The 15,531-nt window shown below is 55.0% G+C and overlaps 2 protein-coding genes across 4 annotated transcripts in view; one reads left to right on the top strand and one right to left on the bottom strand.

Annotated features, from left to right (window-relative positions):
• Nucleotides 1-68: 68 nt before the first annotated feature.
• Nucleotides 69-11,412, bottom strand: ABCB8 (ATP binding cassette subfamily B member 8). The gene is made up of 16 exons (XM_081164211.1): nucleotides 11,252-11,412; nucleotides 9,947-10,253; nucleotides 9,495-9,644; nucleotides 8,104-8,198; nucleotides 7,816-7,921; nucleotides 7,471-7,632; nucleotides 6,854-6,939; nucleotides 6,475-6,572; nucleotides 6,014-6,119; nucleotides 5,860-5,893; nucleotides 5,500-5,636; nucleotides 4,695-4,789; nucleotides 3,963-4,096; nucleotides 2,570-2,717; nucleotides 1,041-1,291; nucleotides 69-409 (listed from the first exon to the last, which is right to left on the bottom strand). Exons 1-16 carry the CDS (start codon nucleotides 11,395-11,397, stop codon nucleotides 329-331), a joined length of 2,136 nt encoding a protein of 711 aa, XP_081020337.1. The 5' UTR covers nucleotides 11,398-11,412; the 3' UTR covers nucleotides 69-328.
• A 218-nt stretch (nucleotides 11,413-11,630) lies between these two features.
• LOC308569938 (autophagy-related protein 9A-like) overlaps nucleotides 11,631-15,531 on the top strand; it is a 266,030-nt gene continuing 262,129 nt past the window's right edge. Inside the window, exon 1 of one of the 3 annotated variants that reach the window (XM_081164205.1) lies at nucleotides 11,631-11,774. The gene's annotated coding sequence lies outside the window, so the exon portion shown is untranslated. Of the gene's footprint in view, nucleotides 11,775-12,310; nucleotides 12,464-15,531 lie in introns of those variants that run through there. The other 2 variants (XM_081164204.1, XM_081164206.1) reach the window with 2 other exon arrangements.

Raw genomic sequence — 15,531 nt, 5'->3', positions numbered from 1 at the left:
CTTGGAGGCTGGACGAGGCCTCATGAAGCCAAAGTTTCGAGGCAGCTAAAAACACTTCAGACACACCATCCAAATGCAAAAATACTGTATTTGAAAAACAAGTTTAAATTACATAAAGCTCTGTTCAGTGCTGGAACTCAGGCAGAGTTAGGGGAGGGTATTTTATAACACTAGGCAGATTCCAGGGCAACAGGCTCCTGACTTGGCCCTCTGCACCCCTGCAAACCAATTCTGGGACTGCATCAGAATCCAAATAAGCTCCTGAGTGAAATGGGGGCAGATCAGGCAGTAATACTTCCTCGAGGGCAACAAAACAAGCTTTCCCGCTTCAGACTCCATCTTTGGTTTGGCGCCGGATCAACTCTGCATAGATGCCACCCTTCCGTAGTAGATCCGTGTGTGTCCCGGACTGGAAGAAGAGAAACAGGGAGATCAGGAAACAAGAGCAGCACTTTCCAGGCCCCCAAAGGCAACAGAAGTGCCAAGAGCTGCATAGAGCCTACCAGTCAATACGACACAAGCACCATTCTCCCACAAAGAATAAGAGGAGCTTAGATTGGCCCCTTCTATCATGTCCTCTAGCATGGAAGTCAAGAGAGTTTTGTTACACCAAGCATTTAGTGCATTTTAATCTTGCCCGTTCTGCCTCTGTTTCATTATGACCTGTTTTAATCCTCACCTATTTAATTGTAGTAATATTTAAATTGCTGTAAAATGCCTTCAGGCAGAAAAGTGGTCTATAAATGTTTCTATAAATGAACCGGGATGAACAGCATGAAATTGCTGTTTTAGAATTTATTAGCAAATTTTATTCTATTTCTTTAGGGCTCAACCAGTTTCCACTCCCAGTAGGTGCTGCTTTGGTACAGCAAACTTGAGAAAGATCTGCAGGTCTGGGTTTAGGAATGCCCAGCTGCACTGGTCTGGGGCCCAAGGATGCTGGAATCCACAAAGTGCCCCCCCCAAATCCAGTTCTCATTAGCAGCCTGCCCGCTTTGTCCCTTTGTTCTTTCCCCAGCCAAGGCTGCCTGCCGCCTCACCTCAGCCACGTGACCCTTTGACAGCACCACAATCAGGTCTGCATCCTTCACCGTGCTGAGACGATGGGCAATGACCAGCACGGTGCGGCCGGCCACTGCCCGGTCCAGGGCTTCTTGCACCACGTGCTCCGACTCCGCATCCAGGGCGCTCGTGGCCTCATCCAAGATCAGCACTTTGGGGTTCTTGATGAGAGCCCGGGCAATGGCCACTCGCTGCTTCTGCCCGCCAGACAAGGTCACCCCACGCTCGCCTGGGAAGGGAGAGAGAACGCAGAGGGGAGAGATGAAGGGGAAGCAGACAGACAGTACAACCAAGCGTGTCCTCTTGACGTGGCCCCCGTTTCCCTCTCCACAGCCCACTCCCCTGGAGTTGGCGCGGCACAGGACAGGGAGGGGGGCATGCAGAGGTGCCCCTTTCCATCCCACAGGAGGTTGCAGCATCATGGGAAAACCTCGTGGCCAAGGCCTGAATCTGGCACCAAGTGACACCAAATCTGGCAGCCAGAAATCTACAGAGATGAAAATAGTTGCCACAAAATAGCCCCAGAATGTGGTGCCCTGAGGATGCCACTTCCAATACCTCTACCTCGTCTTCTAGAGGTGTTCGTGAACCCACTTAGAGCAGGAACCAGTCATTTAGCTGAACTTTTCAAAAACACCATGGAATAAAGAACACAAAAATCTGCCTTGTGCCAAGGCTGGAGGGGAACTGCAGCCTGAATTCAGAAAAAAAAGATGCAAGAAGGAAGAGGAGTAGGACGAGTCTGTGGAACAACCAGGAGAGGTTGCCAGGTTTAAGAGGATCCCAATCAGGACTCTTGTCTCACTCCACAAACATTTTCTCAAAACCTTGATGTCCACCCTATGGTGGAAGCTGGCAAGTAGATCCAGGGAGAGAGTAGAATTTTTTTTAAATGCCATCAGTTTAAGAGCCAGACAGGAACTGCCTGTGGGTTAGACAGGAACCTGGGATTAGAGAGAGGGACTTTCTGTCTGTCTGGGTGGAAAGGTGTCTCTGGCTATTTGAATAGATTCAGAAAGGTCAGTCTGTCAGAGTGAATGGGCTCTCAGATACAGAAAGGGATTGTCTGTGGGCAGAGAAGGTTCTGTCTACCAAGGAGAAGGTTAGGATTCCAGAAGGGGCTAGGAGTCTTTTCCAGGTAATGTAAGACAACGGCTGTCCTACAAATAATTTAACTTTCCAGTGACTGATTTGCAGCATGAAATTATGGAAGATCTTGTGTTGTGCCTTTCAGAAAAGTAACCACAAAGCTAGAACCTTACTGAGTGTAAACCAATAAAAGTTCTAGTTTTGTTCTGAGAGTGTCTAATCCTTACTTAGCTTCTTTGAGTGAGGATTGAGTGGTCACAGACTCCCCTTTTCCTAATTATAGTAGGTTCCTACCACAAACAGTTAGCTTAATACCTCTGCTGTGGGAAGGCAGGGAGAGATTTGTCTAACCACACACCTCTAGTCGCAGTCACGTTACCCAGCCTGCCACCCACCCCACCCCTTTGCTTTGACTCACCCACAACAGTGTTGTAGCCGTCTGGGAAGCTGCGGATAAATTCATCCGCATTGGCAAGGCGAGCAGCGGCGTAGATCTCGGCATCCGATGCGCAAGGCTTGCCGAAGCGGATGTTCTCCATTATGCTTGTGCTGAACAGCACAGGCTCCTGGGGCAGGAGGAGGAGAAGGAGTGAGGCCTCAAGACGCAGGGAGAAGCTTGAGCCCAAGGAAAACATCTCCCACAACTGCTGCTCTTGTCGCCTCAGCAAAAACACCAGCATCTCCTACCTCTCCCTAGAAGTTCTTCCAGTGAGATCATTCATGTTCTTACTCCAGCCCAAGACATCTTCTTTAAGACCACCAGTACTGCCTTGATGCAGCAGGCTGGTGGTGGATGTGGCCAGCTACTCCCATGACCACCAGTTGGTTTGGAGAGCCCCTAAGCAGACTGCACAGCAGAGGCAGTCATCCCCACCACATGCTGGTAGCTGCTGCTGAGCAGAAAGGTCCCATTCCCACAGTAGCCCCACAGCTTTCAATCCTTGTTGTTATTGTTTTAATACTGTTTTATTATCTATACTCATGGGACGCAGGTGGTGCTGTGAGTTAAACCACAGAACCTAGGGCTTGCTGATCAGAAGGTTGGTGGTTCGAATCCCCGCGACGGGGTGAGCTCCCATTGCTTGGTCCCTGCTCCTGCCAACCTAGCAGTTCGAAAGCAGGTCAAAGTGCAAGTAGATAAATAGGTACCGCTCCGGTGGGAAGGTAAACGGCGTTTCCGTGCGCTGCTCTGGTTCGCCAGAAGCAACTTAGTCATGCTGGCCACATGACCTAGAAGCTGTATGCCGGCTCCCTCGGCCAATAAAGCGAGATGAGCGCCGCAACCCCAGAGTCGGCCACGACTGGACCTAATGGTCAGGGGTCCCTTTACACCTATTATCTATACTATGTTTTATATTCAGTTTCTGAATCCTGGTATTCTCTGAATGCCCAGCTGTCTATAAATTCTGAAATGCAATGAATAAATAAATCTTCAGCTACCACAATCAACAGTCAAATACAAAACTATCCAATGAAAAAGAAACTAACCCTTAAAAAAAAGAAAAGATCTAGGTTGGTGGCCATCACACCAGCCAGTGACACTGTATTCCATACATTAATTGCATGCCACTTAAAGAAAGAATCTCTTTCTTATGCTTCTCTGCTAATCAAGTTCACTGTTCTAATGGTTTGGGGGAAAGAAAGCTACATCCTCTCTCCCCGTGATCTGTGACGGCATGCGGCATCCCCTTCTGTTTGCCCTCTTTTTTCATCTTAGAAAAATACTCCACTGCTGTCAGTCTTCTGCAGGAGATTTCTCTATTCCACTCCTCTTCTGCCACCAGCACCTCCACTCCACCCACATTTCTCACCTGGTTAATGAAGCCAATGATTTCCCCACGGAGCCAGGAGGGATCAAGAGTGCAGATATCACGGCCATCCAGAAAGATTGCGCCCTCCGTGGGCTCATAGAACCGCTCCAAAAGGGCTGCCACAGTAGACTTCCCTGGGCAGAAGAAAGAGAAGTCACCGAATGCTCCTTCCCCAGCCATGCAGAGCATGCACCACACACACAGCTTTGCTGGCACTTTGGTTGCCAGGTGGCACTTGAGGGCAGGAACAGGAAGGCTGCCATGAGACCAGGACCTGGCACTATTCAGTCAGGATCAGCAGAAGAGGTTAGCGAGGTGTTTGGCCATTACTCAACTGAAACAGCACATGGTGAACGAGCTGTCAAGTTTTCATGAAACACAGGGCACAGATGGACCCATCTGGGAATGCGTGTGGTTTAGCAAGTGTGGGGTTTAGCAAAGGAACAATCCAATGAACAAATCAAAGGTGGGCAATGTGTGAGGAGGAAGCATCTCACAAGAGGATTTACAACCGAAAAGGAGCCTTAGAGGCACTTCGGAAAGGAGTCGTGATGATGCTGTGACCAAATGGCTAGCTCCACCTTAGGCGATATTAAGAGCTCCCTGATCGAGATCTCGGGAGGAGACCAAGAGACACAGACACACTCTACCACTCCAGCAGGCGGGGAAGTCAAAACATGGTAAAGCCTTTGCTGACCTGGCCCTGCTAAGGGAAAAGAGAGAGAGACTTACCTCCTCCAGACGGCCCCACAATAGCCACTGTCTTGTTAGCAGGGATGGTGAGGGAAAAGTTTTGCAGGACCTTGGCGCCTAGCCGGGTGGGATAGCTGAGAACAGAAGAAAGAGATCAGGCCTTGAGGTGGACCAACCCTACGGTTAGCCCAGAGACTGGCTGATCCCACTGGCATTCAAGGACACAAAGAGGGAAGGGTTGGCGCAGGAGCCACTCCCAGAGGAGGGAGGCTTCACCAGGGCAAGCGAGCGGGACCCTTGAGGTGATGGAGCCGGAAGAAAGGAGAGCGGGGGGGGGGGGGAGGGCTGTGCACAGGAAGGGCTGAGCATATTGCAGGAGCAGATGGTCACATCTCACCACTGCTGTGCCTCGTATCTGGCAAAGGAGTTTGCTCCCTGAGAATCTTTTGCTCAATGAAAAATAATAGCAAGTTGCTTGCTTGTGTGTCTGCCGAGGTAAGCCTGATAACATCTGAACAATGCCTGGTAGGCTTCAGAAGGGATTTTTTGAGTGACTGGGAGGAGTCTGAGGAGGCCCATCTATTCCAGCATCCTGCTCTCACAGGGGCCAACCAGATGCGTGTGAGGAACACTCAAGCAGGACCTCTCCCCACCTGGGATTCAGAAGCATCCTGCCTCCAACCACTGAGCTTTTACAAAATAAACAAAATGCCTGGAATGACAAGTGAAAAAACAAATCTATCTGTGCACTATAGATTTTGTGCTGTCTTTTTCCAGCCCTGTGCACAAGAGCACATCCATTCCTGAGAGGTCAGCTGACCCACCTCCTACAGCCGGGTCTCACCTGAAGGAGACATCATGGAACTCAATGCGCCCGCTCAGCATGCTGCAGGCAAGCTGCTCTTTCTCACAGACCGCGGTCTCTGGTGGAAAAGTCATGTATTCAAACACGCGGGCCCCAGCGCTCATCCCCCGCACCACCTGGAGGAGATCAACAGCCACAGGTTGCGAGGAGAAGGCTTCTCGGGGAACCCAGTCCCCTCCATGCTCAGCTGCCAGGAGCAGGGCGACTTGGGCCACATCCACATGAACTACTCCACCACCTTTCACAAAGCTTGGGGGCATTTTAGCTTGTGCCCAGTTATTGTGGGGAAGGAGGAGACCTGCCTATGCCCGCCACACCCTGCCGCCTCCCCCCACGTACCTGCCCAAACAGGATGGACATGCTGGCCAGGGACCTAGAGGAACACAATTAGGGAGTTTGTCAGGGCAAAGGACGGAACACATGGCGGGGGGGTGGGGGGTGGGGAGTCTCTGATCAGCCACGGGGGCACATGGGAGGCCTGCTAGGGCCTTACCTTTGCACAGTCTGCGAGGACACCAAGAAGGACATGAGGTCGCCCGGTGTCATCTCTTCCCCAGCCAGGAGGGTGCCGCCTACAAAGATGGTACCTAGCACAATACCTGGGGGAGAAAACAAGATGGCAGCAGGTGGAGGTGGTGGGACGGTTCAGGCAGCCTTTGCCCACCTCGTGCTCTCCAGATACTTTGAAATACAAATCCCATCAGTCCCAGCCATCCGGAGGGCACCAGGTTAGCAAAAGCTGTGTTAGGAAAACTTATGAAAAAGGGGCGGGGGGAGGGAGTGCATTTTTATCAAGTGGGCAACTGCGTGTTCTCAGAACATATGAGGTTTAAAGTGCATTTGCTCCAGCAACCAGCATGCTGTCCCAGAACGGGCAGAGCAACGGAGAGAACCGCTGCGTCACAGTGAAGTCACAGCCCAAAGATTCATCAGTGGCCCCCAAGCACCACTCACAGTTCAGGGCCACGTTGGAGAGCCCTTGGAAGAAGGCAATGCCCAGCCCCAGCTTCATGTTGAGGTGACTAGCTTGATCCACCTCTGCTCCATACTGCCTGCAAGGGACAGAGAAAGCAGCTCAGGCCAGCAGTTTCGGGAGAAGACTGGAAGACCTGCAGAGTGCCAGCAGAAGAGGACTGAAGCGGGGAGAGGACCTCCAAGTTATGGGATGGCTATATGCCCCACTCAGGGCTCTCACACAGAAGGAAAGGGAGCAATTAGCTGATCTAGATTCCCCACCTTGGGGTGGGAGTAGGGAGGACTACCAACATATTGGGTTCCCCTCAGGGATTTTGAGGAAGCTGGCCACTTCCAGTCCAGGAGAGGAGGGACTCACTGGAGCTCTTTGGGTTCCATGGCGAAGGCCCGCACCGTCCGGACGTTGCCCAAAGCCTCATTGGCCACTGCTGTGGCCTTGGCCACCTGCAGTCAAGAAAGAAGCAGAAGTCACTGTGGAGGTCAGCAAGCTCCAGGAGCAAACCTGGAGGCTCCTGGCTTGGCTAACTCCGGGAACCAGTTCCAGTCAGATGCACTGTAGGGAAAGACACTTTACAAAGGAATGTATTTTTAAAATGGGAGGGATGGAGGGAAAGGCAGGAACTACTCCAGAAAAGAACCCATGACAATGTGGGGCGGGCAGGGTGATTCGCTGACATGGGGAGATCAGAACTCTCTCGTTTGCAAACAACCGCCATTGCTCCAGTCTGCCACTCTGAGGTTGGTAGAGGGGGTGGGGGCGGGCAGCACACAAAAGCACCTCATTCACCTAGAATAATTGGCTGAATCCAGCAAAAAAGAAGCAACGACATAAAGCAGAATTCTAGAAAGTCGTGATGGAGAATAAAGGAGCTCAGTCACAGACTAGAAAGTATGGGGGGGGGGACTTGCGGGGTTTTTCAATGGCCTGGGTGGGGCTTCAGTACCCACACTGCACACTGGCAGAGCCTCTCTTACCTGCTCTTGGGCTTTGCGTGAAAGCCTGCGCAGAGAGCCACCAATGTAGGCCCCGGCCCCCACCAAAATGGGCATCACCACCACCAGCATTCCCGTCAGCTTGGGTGAGATCAAGTAGAGAGTCACAAAGCAGCCCACAGTCTGGGTGAGGCTGCGCAAGCCCTAAGGAGTGGGGCGGGGGGGGGGGAGAAGAAGAGAGAAACATGCCATTAAGGAAAGAGCCCTTGGCCCCACACCAGACTCACCTCCCCACGGAAAACATCCCACGCATCGTTCAAGTCCCCCCCCCACCCACCCCGTCCCGGGAAATCCAGACCCAGCTTTGAACCAGCCCAGTCCCCACACCTGAGAGATGACAAGCTTGAAGGAGGACTTGAACTCCTGGATGTCTGTGGTCAGGCGATTCACCAGCTGCCCCGTCTGGTTGGCATCAAAGAAGGCCACCTCCTGCCTTAGGGAAGAGGGCAGCAAGTCACGCCACTCCTCTTATTTTGAAGAGCTCAAGCCCCTGGACGTATCTCAAGTTCCACCCTTCTCTCTCTCTCTCTCTTTCACCCACCTACCCACCCCACCCCACCCTGCACCCCACCCTGCACCCCACAGCAACCCTTCCCCCACCCCCAGGCCAGTTACCTGAGGAAGGAAGAAAAAAGCTGCTTGCGCATCCTATTGGCCACCTTCTCCCCAATCCAGGAGAGAAGCAGGATATACCCAAAGGTCATCAACCCCTGAAAAATTGAAGAAGGGGGTGGGAAGAGATGGACAACATCACTTGAGTGCAAAACCAAGACAAATGATTTTTAACACGCTATAGCTGCTAATTAGCTGTTAGCGTTTAAAGAGCTAAACGACTCAGGCCCCAAATATCTGAAAGTGTTAGGATATTTCCGTTCCACCTTAAAAGGGAGCAGGCTTTGTGAGTCACAGAGTCTGCGCATTTCCTGTTCACAGGATGTTTATGTTTCCTATTGCTTTCATTTTCTCTCTCTGTGTCTGGAGACACTGAAGCAGGCAGTCATGTTTTTCTTTGTTCTGATCAACGCTGAATAAAACTTGTAAATAATGCTCTCCTGCGTGCAACTTCTGCTGTGAATTATCTGCTGATAGAGTGTGCATCAGTTCCAGAATGTGGCAAGCTATTTTCTGGAGCTCGTGTCGCTAATTGCTGATACTGCGTGTCTACGGGAGATCGATGGATCGTCCAGCAGCCAGCTTGGGGGCCACGATGGACTTTGTCTCCCTGTTGGGACTTCTTTCTCCCAACAGAAAGACAGCCGACTTCCCTACTGACCCTTCGGGGTGCAAAGATCCAGAGAGGGATCCCCCACCCTCAGAGGATTGAGGGGCGGTGGCAAGGGGGAGAAGGCCTTCTCTGTGACAGCCCCTAAACTGTGAAACTACGTTCCCACAGAGGTGTGTCTGGTACCTTCATCATACAGCTTCTGGTAAATGCTGAAGACACACCTCTTTACCCTGGATTTTGACTTTGAGGTGAATATTCTTAGGACCCACCTCCTTTGGTGATTGTAAAATGTTTTAAACTGTTTTAATGTGTTTTATGTTACAACCTGCCCTGGGACATTAGGGTGAAGGGTGAGAGAATGAATAAATGAATAAATGAAATTAAACAGCTTGACCGGTGCCACACTATCTGTGTTGTGTCTACGAGGGTTTCTTGTGAATGGTTCTCTGCCCTTTGACTTGCCAAGTCAAAATTAACATACATCCAAGTTCTAATTATCACTACCTGCACCTTTTGCATCTCACTGTCACTCAGCTCTTACCTTATAATTTACCCCTTAAATACCTGCTAGGATTTCGCTTCATGTATGTGAAGAAGAGGGCTTGAGTCCATGAAAACCTATGCACAATGTGCTAGTCTCTAAGGTGCCACAAGACTCCAGTGTGTTTATATGCACATCAGTCTCCTCATCTCCCCACACAAATCCACCCCGAGGACCCCAATTGCACTTGAGCTTGGGGCCAAACAGCCGCTTCCCAGAAAGATCCTCTCTAGCACCCACCTGGAGGCCATAGACGCTCAACAGGCGCAGGGCAGGTCGACGCGCCACACGGAGATAATCGGCCACACGCATGTGCTGCGCTACCACATTCACCATCTTGCCCAACAGCAGTGGGATCTGGATGTTGAGCATTGCGGCTCCCAAGGCAAACTGAAGGCAGGGGGGAAAGGCAGCTGGACTCAGAAATGTCACACCACACAATTTGTGCCTGTGGTTATTTCACCCTCTAGTCCAAACTGTCAGGCTGGGATTTTCTGCTCCTTCCCACATCACACACCTTTCTTTGGGCATCATTTCCTTCTGACTTTGTCAGCCTTTGCACAGGTGGGCTTGCTGGTCTGGGCATGTGTGCACACCCTGAAAAGTTTGACCACACCCTTCCCCATCATTTGCACAGGACACAACTGGCCACCCCCCCCCCAATCAATGGGAGAAGAGGAAGGGGCTCTCACCAAGACTGCTGCGATCAGTGCCAGCAGCTGCGGGCGCAGGAACTTCCAGAATATGGCCCAGTTAAAGTCTGGCTCCTTCTCCACAGGTGGGGGGACACACACCACCTCAATCCTTTGGACCTCCTGGCAGAAGGCCCGCCTGAAGCCCGCCCCCAGTCCCAACAAGGCTGGCCCTGCCAAGAAGGCAGCCACCCGGCCCAGTGGGAGGAGGCTGCGGGGCAAGAGCAGCAGCATGGCTGGGAATGGCTTGGCCAAGCGGTTGGGAGCCCGCAGGAAGCATGAGAACCTGGCATGGCTGCCCGAGTACCTGGAAGGAGAGGAGGAAAAGAAAGCCAATCATCTCAGTTCAGGACAGTGGCTGAAGAAGACACTGCTAGGTAGGGCTTTTTGCTTCCAAAGACCGTACGATCCCCTGAATACCATAGAGATCAGAAAAATGTAATCCTAATCACTCCACAAGTTATTGTTATTCCCAGGTGAGAAAATGAAGCTGAGGGGTCATTGGCACAACTCACCCCAGGACACTTAGGGAATCCCTCACTTAGGGGCCTAGCTGAGTCCACCAAACCAGGTACTACAAGGGCAGGGAAAGTCAGGATGTAGGAACCCCGGATGCAACCCCCTTATTCAGCCTCAGTGAAGCGTCTTTCTGCCTCTCATTTGTTAACTGGAAGTGACAGCAGCTGCAGGTCCATTCAGCAGGAAGCCGATCTCACAGAAAAAGCCTCCTGCTGAACCAGATTGTCTTTGCTCAGGAAACAAGCTTCTCTGCAGAAGCCTCCCTGTGGCATGTCCTTTTCTCTGCTTTGGGAGCCTGCAACTGGACCAGGGCGGCCCCTGGCCAGGAAGACGCCAGAGGGGAAGCTCGCCTCCATTTGCCACCCTGACCTCTTAGGTGGAAGCAAAGGCGAAATATTCAACCAGGGGACAAGTATCTTTCTATTCCGCCAGGCTTTTTCAGGAAGCCTCTCTGGAAGAAGGGGGAGTGTTGGTGTGCTTTGATTTCTTTAGCTTCGTGTTCACTGCAATTCTCTTTTCAGTGCTTTTATACGTCTGAAACTGTGAAGAGCTCTTGCACCTGGGGGGAAGGTGGGGGGCTCTGCCGAGGCGCCGGGCTGGGGACTGCGGGGCTGCTTGGCGGGGGGGGGGGTCGCTTGCTGTCTCCCCGCCCCCTTGGGGAATCGGCCCTCGGTCCCCGGGGGGGGGCAGCGGACTTCGCTCGCCGGCGCCGGAGGAAGGCACCCAGCCCCCCCCCCGGCGGCTCCGGCTCCGGCTCCCGGCCTGCCCCGCGCGGGCGACGGTTACCTGGCAACGAGCAAGGCCCGGCAGAGCCCTCTCGGGGCCGCCCGCCCCGGGGCCCGCCAGCAGCAGTAGGACGCGCCGCCGCCGCCGCGGGCCCCGGAGAGCCGCCCCGGCCGCGGGAGCTGCAGCAGCAGCAGCCGCGCCAACATGGCGGGAGCCGCCGCGTCCCCGTCCGCCCTCTCTCTCCTCACAGGAGCCCCGGCGCGGTCGCCATCTTGGAACCGCCGCCAACGACGCCGGCCCACAATGCCCCGCGCGCGCGAGAGAGAGAGGGCGGGGCGGGGCGGGGCGGGGCGGGGCTGGCGCCGGGGGGCGGAGCCTCGTGCCCCGAGCAGCGCGGGCGGCGGCGGCGGCGGGGAGAGAGAGGCATGGCCGCCCGCCCAGGCTTTGCTCTAGCGCGGCCCCGGCTCCCCGCCCGCTGAGCCCGGAAGAGCCTCCTCGGGCCGCAGGCAGGGATGGCAGCGCCAGCAGCGGAGCCCGGCCCGGGAGGAGGAGCCCCAGGGCGGAGGAGGCCGGAGGAAGGCAGGTCAGGCGAGCAGGGCTTGCTGCGGAATCGGGGGAGGGGTCTGGGAGCGGAGCGTGCCCGGGGGGCTCCTGTGCCAAGGGAGCCTCCGGGCAGAGCCTTCCCCAGAGGGCACCTTGCCAGGGAGGAGCCTCTCTCTCTCTCTCTCTCTCTCTGGGGGGGCGGCTGTGAGGCCTAGGGGGGCTGCAGAGGGCCTGCCAGTGACTCCCTCCCCCCCTTCCCCATGGAGGAGCCTCTCTCTCTCTCTCTCTTTGGGGGGGGGGCTGTGAGGCCTAGGGGGGCTGCAGAGGGCCTGCCAGTGACTCACTCCCCCCCCCCCCCCGCTTCCTTAGGCCTCCTGCCAGCTGCGCAGCATGTTTACCCGGCCCGGGGTTGTTGATGAACTTGCTGCTGCCCGGGGTATTTTTAGCTCGCCTGGTGACTCCCCCCCCCCGCCCCGCCCTGCCTCCATATGGTGGGATAGGGAGCAGCCCATCGCCAGTGCAGAGGAGAGCCCCCTTTGGGCCGGCTGGGGGCCGAATCCTGGTCCCGCCTGCTTCTCCTCCTGGTCCGGAGCCTCTCAGCCTTCCCGGGATCCGGCCCTCCCTCTCCGGGGTGACTCAGGGCTCTTGCAAGGCCAGCAGGAAAGGGCTGGTTCTCCTGCCGGACATCAACACTGGCGGATCCCCCAAGCAGATCTCTCTTGGGCAGCGGTAAAGGCGGGGGGGGGAGGCAGGGAGACCTCAGAGGGTGGGACGCCAGTAACTGGGGGTTCGGGTGAGGTGAAGCTCTCTTGGCTGGGGGGGGGCAGGGGGGGACAGGAGCCGGAACTCGGCATTCTTCAACCTGGTGCCCCCTAGATGCTTTGGGTGGCAACTCTGACCCAGCCAGTACAATCTTGTGGCCGCACGGCGCCAGGTCTGTGGCAGGGCTGGGCCTGGGGAGTCTGTCCTGGGCCAAGGGGGCTTCCTGAGGAGGGGGAGGGATGCCCCTGGAGGAGGGGGCAAGCAGAGTCTCTGGGGGGTGCGGCGTGGGGGACACGCACTTGTGTTGATCTCTGCTTGAGCTTCTTGCCATGTCCTAGCCATGAAGCTGAGCTCTCTCTTCTCCCTCCTTTGTCCAGTGGGGGGGGGGGAGGGGGCACCTGCCCTGCTGGAGCTTCACCTGGAGCTTCCCAGGTGTGTCAGCTGGGGCTGGTGGGAGTTGTAGCGCAAAGCAGCTGGAAGGTGCCAGGTTGTCAGAGGGTGGCCTTGGGATGGTTGGGAAGTGACTCAGCGAGTGGCAGGAAATGGAGCAAGGCAGATGGACAGGATCCAGGGCATTCCTGGCTTCTGCAGGTGACGTGTGAGAGGGAATGGGTCTTCCTCAGGGAGGGCTGGATCCAGGCCTGGCAAGCGGAGCGCACTCAGCAGTGCTTGTTTGGAAATGCCATAAAAGGAGAGAGCCAGGTTTTGCCCAGGCAAGCCTCTGCGTGAGAAGGAAAGGTAGATATTGGCCTGGAGTTGTGAAGAAGGACTCCCATCACAGCGCTCAGGCAGACCCAGGGAAGTTCCTTGCCTCCTTTCTCCTGTCTTTTGCAAAAAGTAAACAAGGCAATGCCAGGCCCAGCGGAGCCCAAGAGATCAAGTTACTCTCCCCACTCCCATCTCGCCTGAAAAGTCAGAACCTGTTTCTCAAACCCTCAGCAGACATGGTTTACTGTCCTTGTTTTCTTTGTTAATGTTCAAGCCCCGTGTGAGAACAGGAGAGATGCTTCTCACCTTAGCAGGCTGCCCAAGAGACCGCCTCTCCGCCCGGCTTGCTCATCCCTTTTCTCCCTGTGCTTGCCAAACTCCCAGCCTGGTCGAAGAAGGACAGCGATTCAGCCAGCCCAGGCCCCAACCCGCCTCCTTCCCTACTGAGATCAGCAGAGGGGGCCTGGTTGGTTGCTCTTCTGCCCTCAGAGGCTCAGGGTAGCAGGTGCCCCAGGAAAGGGTCTTCTCTGTGGCAGCCCCTCAGCTGCAGGACTCCTTTGCCCTGTACAGCTTCTGGAGGATGCTGAGACGCACCTCTTTCACCCTGACCTTGGACACTTGAAGTGTATAGATTTAGGATCCACCATATCTCTCTGGTGGCAAGTTGTTTAACTGTTTTCAATATTGCCTATTAACGTTGCAACCCTGGGACCTTGGGCTGGAGGACGGGAAGTAAATAAACCCTTCTCTCTCTTTCCTGGCCAGCCTGTCAGCTGGCAAAACCCTCCTTCCCCAGGACTCTTCTTTCTGAAGCCCAGGCCTGCCAGCCGGGGGCCTCTTTCTTGGGGAGACCTGCGCCCTTGTTTCCGCTGGATCTGCTCCTTTCTCCCTCTTGGCTGTTTCATCCCCAGTTCTCAGGTTCCCCCCTTTCCTTACCACCCAGAGCCACAGTAGGAGCTGCTAGGCAGAGGAAGGCCCTGCATTCTCCTTCCTTGGCATGGCTGCTTTGGTGGAGGTTCCTGCACTGTAGGGGGTTGGACTAGATGACCCGGGTCCAACAAGGGTCCCTTCCACCTCTCCTGCTCTATGGCTCTTTGAATTTTTGTATCTGCATTTTTAGATCTTATTTTGATTTATGTGGAAATTGTTTCAATTTGGTTGTGTACTTTTTGATGTGTTTTACTCGTTGTCAGAGCTGCTTGAAGATCCTAGCTCACAGAGGATCACGCTAGCCAGCGATCATTAAGTAAAAGTCTTTATTGAATTACAGTTTCCATTCTCACGCTGCTGCGCGCAAACTCTACGTCTAGTAGCTAGATCGGCGAAGCTCCGTCTGAGTCTCCGCCCCGTGAGCACCAGCTTAATATCCTAGCCTTGCTCCACCTTTTCCGCCTGACTGTCCTCCTCTGGGTCCCTCTACCCCCCGGGGCCTCCTCCTTCCGGGATTCTTCTGACGCTGACCCGGACCCTCCTGCCTCCTTGCGCCGGGCTTTAGGACCTGGTTCCCTTTCGGGGCTGCTTACTGCGCCGCCTTCCTCTGCATTTGAACTTGGCGCGCGCGCCCAACCTTCCACCTTCCTCTTAACCGTTTCTTCGCTCCCCGATGGAGGTGTGGCCACTCCTGACTCATGCCCTCCCTCCTGTGGTGAGCTGCCAGCGCTTCCCCCCTGGCTCCCTTCCTCTTCCCTGCTTCCTGGCGGTGACGCTGGTCCCGATTTCCAGCTGCTCCCCCCTGAGTCCCTTCTGGCTCTATCTTCCTGGGGTGCCCCCCTTGCCCTGGCCACTGGTGCTCCTTTCTGTGAATCCTCTGATTCACTGGAAAGACTAGGAGATCTCGGGTCGTCGTCATCACTCATCTTTTCTTCTGCCTCCTCCCCTTCGCTCTCTGTTTCCTCCCTTGCCCGTGCCTCTGCTCCTAAACCCCTGACATCCATCCCCCCCTCGAAGCCCCCCATTCCCCCCTCCCCTCCTTCCGGTGCTGGAGCTGGGGGCTGCTGTTGCAAAGGGACGAACGTCGGATATCGGTCGCTTCCCGTGGCGGGCCTCCATCTGAAGTCTTCCGGTTCTTCCTCCCTGCTCTCGTCGACGACGGTCACCTCCGCTTCCATCTCTGTGCCGCCGTGCTCGAAACCAGGGTCGTCCCCGAAAATGTCCATGTCCGTCTCTCCCTCACTTCCTCCTGGCGGCGTTGCTCGTCCTGAGCATTCCAGCCACTTTCTGCGGAACTGCTCCTCTGGCCTATCGTCCCACCAATACGAGGGTTCCGAGGCGGATCCCGAGGGTGACCCCTCCGGGGAACGGACGTCTCGTGTCGGTTCCTCGTCCGA

This window comes from Podarcis bocagei (genome assembly GCF_964188305.1).
Source record: "Podarcis bocagei genome assembly, chromosome: 12".
Lineage (NCBI taxonomy): Eukaryota > Metazoa > Chordata > Lepidosauria > Squamata > Lacertidae > Podarcis > Podarcis bocagei.
This window is presented reverse-complemented; position numbering and strand designations above follow the sequence as displayed.

Excerpts from the sequence above, each read along its gene's own strand:
- ABCB8 (XM_081164211.1), bottom strand. The coding sequence starts at position 11,397 with ATGTTGGCGCGGCTGCTGCTGCTGCAGCTCCCGCGGCCGGGGCGGCTC. Across the intron at positions 9,645-9,946 it reads CACTGATCGCAGCAGTCTTG|TTTGCCTTGGGAGCCGCAAT; the intron begins GTGAGAGCCCCT and ends CCCTGCCTTCAG. Across the intron at positions 8,199-9,494 it reads TGAGCGTCTATGGCCTCCAG|GGGTTGATGACCTTTGGGTA; the intron begins GTGGGTGCTAGA and ends TCAATTTTTCAG.